The following is a 4,652-nucleotide window of genomic DNA, read 5'->3' as shown; positions in this document are numbered from 1 at the left end:
TATATATATATATATTTCACTATAATTCATCCAACACAAGTAAGATTTAATCATAAAAAGATAGTTACACTGAAAAAGTTTATACTATTCCTTATGTTTTATATACAAGGTGTTCTCCTCTGTTCAGATGTCCTTTCATGCACATGCACACAGAGATATTCTTTTATTTATAATATAGATGTTCAATAAAAATTAGCAATTTTTAGCATTTCTATTCACTATTTATTGTTGCATCAACAACTGAAATAATTATCGCTTACTCTGTTTTCTTTTTAATTTCTAATTGAAAGGACATCGTCAATGATTGTGTAGTGGAACACCCTATAGTTGTAACTTTCGCCTGCTTAAGGAAAATCTTTAGAGGCTCGAGGCACGACAAAGAAAAAACTCTATCTCCTTTGGTGTCCCGTGTTTTGTAAGTTTAAGAAGCACTGGCGTTACATTGATCACTGCCAGCGTGTTATATCTACGCGCGGCGAGAGACAGTGGTGCATGTTAAGTTTACAATTTCCCAAGACAGATCGACTGTCTTCGGGACTAGAATCGATCGTCTACTGTACATTTTCTATTTTATCTTCCCCTATTTTCCAACAGTTGCGCCTCCCCGTGAAATAAAAAATAATCGACAAAAAACTAGCTATAGTACATAAGACACTTATTATAGTTAAAAATTAAGTTTTCAACGCTCGCTTATTATGTGTACTTCATGTACCACGGGGTCGTCAAAAAATTCGCGTCGTAATAATTCCGCATATTATTTCGACATGCAACAACTCCAAAGACCTGTGGAATATGGATTTACGAAAATACATTACAGATTGAAGAGTATAAAATGAAAGATCCATAAAGCTATATATGCAAGATATTATGGTACTCTATAGTACTATTCATAATAATAATCCGAATTCACAAAGATACATGGTACCGAAATACCTGTATACATAAAAATACTATTAAATATCATGAAACAAGAATTATTGAAAAGAGGACACAATTATTATATTAATACAATTATCATAGTAACAATGATTAAAATAGGTTCCTAGTTCATACTCGTCAAAATTTGTAATGGCAAATGTCTTTAAGTTGTTTGTCTAGAAACTAAGAACTTCTAGGCGCAAAAGCGCGGAAGGACAAGAAAACCAAGAGTCTATAATATCAAAGATACATGGACTTAAGAATCTATAAAAGGATGTAAGTAAATAATTGTAAGTGTCCACGGAATCAACAGTCCTTGGAGCCAAGCGTGCATCTGTTTTGCATCAACGACCTCCGAAAGAATGACAGACAGTTTCAAATAGCATTCAAATCCGCCAGTTGGCATAGCGCCGATACTTTGGCTCAAGCTGCATCATCACTTCTTTCAATTCATCGATTTCATCATCGTCGACTTTATACTCGCTCACGTTTGCCTTGTTCCCTTTACTATCCTTTGCTTTCTTGTCTTCTTTTTTCGCTGCATTATTTCGGGCTGCAAAAAATAAAGCATTTTCTTTGTCCCATAAACTAATATTCGTGCAAATATATAAATTGTGCATTTTGCATTTTGAAAGAAAAGCTGTGCATACACTTTCAAATAATTAAATAAAATCTTAGACAATAAAGAAGAAGTTAAAATTTATAATTTAATTATTTATTGTAAAATTGTAGCTATTGTAAAATTATAACTATATCCAATTTACTATAAAATTGTATTATACAATATTGAAGTTTTCATGATAAAAATGCAATGGCAAAGGAAGCATCAACAGGAAAATGTACACAATAAGAGGGAAATATACATGTATACAGGCAAGATAGGAACACAAAATTATAAATTATAAAACAAGTGTAAAAATTGAGCTTCTCTTTTAAACAATTTGTTAATAAAGCAAAGATGTTAATGTGTTTACTAAAAATAGACGAGGTCAAAATAATTTAGCAAGGGAGCAAACGAAAAGATCGCCAATAAAGTGCAAGGTAAAAGTTAAGTTGAAAGTAGAAATCTTGTAACAACGCGTGAGTCTTTGAAGATTTTCGAATGCTCATAATAATTACGCAAAAGAAACGAGATAACTCTACCCTTCCTGTTTAACGATTATTTTCTAACATAATCGTTACATTTAATTCACGATGGGCAGAGCATTCGAAATTTTTTGAAGTTCTCTTCTTTAAACATTCCCAGCAATAGCAACAACGAAAGCTGATGCCGTGAGTTGCAAAAACGAATAAGCAGAAAGCCAAGAAAAGTCGGAGTAGTGAAAGAAATATCCTTTCCATCAGTCGCGTAAACACTTAGAATGTATGGCTCTTCCACACAAATGCATAGCGTAAGTCGTCCATTCACAAGTGTGCAATCTTTGCAGACATTATTATTGCTGTTTCTTAACAATTTTGAGCTGAAAGACTAGTATGACGAAATTACATAACTATCAGGAAAATTCAATTTTAAGTGAAATTTATATCTGATTGAACTATGCCATGGAAATTGTGGTGAGCTGAAGAGAATTTATTATACTATTCTCTTAACTAAATAATTCTCTAAATCCCAAACGAATTGTCTGGCTCTTTCAACATGTGACAGCATATTGGTGAGAGTAACATCTGTAAGCATATTTTTCCCCGGTGCGGAATATTTGCCACACATTTTATTCTTCTCATCTGTCGTGATTATGTTGCTGAGATTATAAGCCACGCGACACGTCGAGTGTATATCACGTGTAATGCATTCTAGGATTCTTGTAGGAAGTTCCGAAGAAGCTGAGAAGAAGGCACCGCCCGGTACTCGCGATCAATATACTCACCTGGTGCCATGCACGGCTGCGAGAGGATGCGCGACGTCTTCGTTGGAGACGGGCCGTGCCGTACTGACGACCGTACACTTGATGCTGTTGAGGTACGAATGCGCGACGCCGTCCTTTATGCTGTCATTATCTACCAGTCCTGCCTCCCTCGCTAAGAAATCCGACGCGAATTCCCCGTATTCATCATCGTCCACACCGGTGTCGTCGCGCGAGGGCCTCTTCGGGACCACGCCGACCTCCGACGTTCGCTCGGCTGCAGTCTCTGCCCTGATGCATATCGATGAGCATTCCGACTCGATTCCGGAGTCCACGCTCTCCTGAAGGCTACTGCGGGGCGGCGGCAATGGATGCATGTCCACTGTTCCGACGGCAGCGTCGTCGTTCGTCAAAACAGTTTCTTCGATACCAGAATCTTGGCTGTTCCTGTGCATACTCTCGGGATTCTCAATCAGCAGCGTGCTCGTCGATGTACTCCTCGAAGCAGACAGCTCGAAGTACGACTCCATCACCTTGGCACCTTCATTCGACGAACTTCTGGACGGAACGCTCGACGACAGTTCATCCTCAACGGATGTGCCGTCCGTGGAGATGTCCGTCATGCAGAATATGAGCTCCTCCGCGTCGGACTTGTCTAGATTTACAGACGTCTCGTACGATGGCGTGACGAGGATGGTCGGGTCGATCCGCCTGCTATCGTCGACATCTTCCGGCTGTTCCTCGGCCTCGGCCTCTTTAAGGATAGTTCGATGTGTATCGACATTATTTGGCATGAAAGACTGTCCCTCAAGATGCTCCTCGAGCGCCTCCTGGCTTCCAGAATTTGTCACCGATTCACATGGTTCTACCTTAATATTTACACTTGTACTTTTATAGTCGGCGGAAATGCGGCAAGCATCATTATCAAGGACTTCCACCAGGTCCTCCTTCTTCTCTTTCCTCTTTATAGATTCGCATCGACGATCTTGGTCGACAACGCAGCACATGCTATTGGTAACTTCCTCGTTTAAGTGATCCGAGTCAACGTCCTTCAACGACCTCGATGGCACCTCGACGTCATCTGTTAACGTCGACGATGCCCAGATATCGTTCAACGACATCCCGCAGTTGCCTGGTAAATATTTAATAATGCCGACATCGTCATCCATATTCGTCGACAATTTTGTAGTACTTACGCTATCTACGGTTTTCCTATCATGCCCTATGTTACAAATCGGAAAACTATTATCACTAGTCTGATTAATACTGTCCGTGGTTGTATCACATGTCCTCGCCGTTAAGGCATCCGCTCCTCCAACTGCATCATTATGTTCTAAACACTCTGTGTCATTATTCCCTAAAACTTTCGCTCCATCGTATTCTAAATCTTCCAGATTGTCGCGTTTTAAGCGTTCAATATTATTACGCTCTGTATGTCCTAAATTCTGAGCGTCATCACGCTCTCCCCGATTCTCATCATTACTAATAAAATCATCATTACACCCTGTACTGTCGGTCTTACTTAATTCTAAAGCAGAATATCCGGCTACATCCGTTAATTTTATATCTATACATACAGTGGATTTGCTCGCCGGCAATGATGAAGCCGCCACATTCGGCTCGACATAGCCGCTATCTAATACTAAATTATCAACAAAATCGTCCTTTGATTGCACACTTTCAGGTAACAGTCGATCACTAAGGTCAGACTTTGTCCATTGTAACTTATCTGTGCAACGCACACTGTCCTCCTTAACACTCTTTTCATTAATATGTACAATTTGTATATCCATGGAATCTTTCTCATCGTTTCTCGCGATCCTATTGTCCTGATCTTCCAAGTTCTCGCTGCTTTTCGCTGACATCTTCTCCCGATTGATTAAATAGTTATCA

General features: G+C 39.3%; 1 protein-coding gene across 1 annotated transcript in view; it reads right to left on the bottom strand.

The window, feature by feature from the left end:
* Positions 1-1,391: 1,391 nt before the first annotated feature.
* Positions 1,392-4,652, bottom strand: part of LOC108747843 — an 11,280-nt gene continuing 8,019 nt past the window's right edge. Inside the window, exons 11-12 of the mRNA XM_018485697.1 lie at positions 2,784-4,624; positions 1,392-1,471 (exon numbers count right to left, since the gene is read on the bottom strand). Of these exons, the coding sequence (XP_018341199.1) occupies positions 1,462-1,471; positions 2,784-4,624 (1,851 nt within the window). The 3' untranslated portion in view covers positions 1,392-1,461. The remainder of the gene's footprint in view (positions 1,472-2,783; positions 4,625-4,652) is intronic.

This window comes from Trachymyrmex septentrionalis, unplaced genomic scaffold (assembly GCF_001594115.1).
Source record: "Trachymyrmex septentrionalis isolate Tsep2-gDNA-1 unplaced genomic scaffold, Tsep1.0 scaffold20, whole genome shotgun sequence".
Taxonomy (NCBI): Eukaryota; Metazoa; Arthropoda; class Insecta; order Hymenoptera; family Formicidae; genus Trachymyrmex; species Trachymyrmex septentrionalis.
Note: the sequence above shows the minus strand (reverse complement) of the source record. Positions and strands in the feature narration are given on the sequence as shown.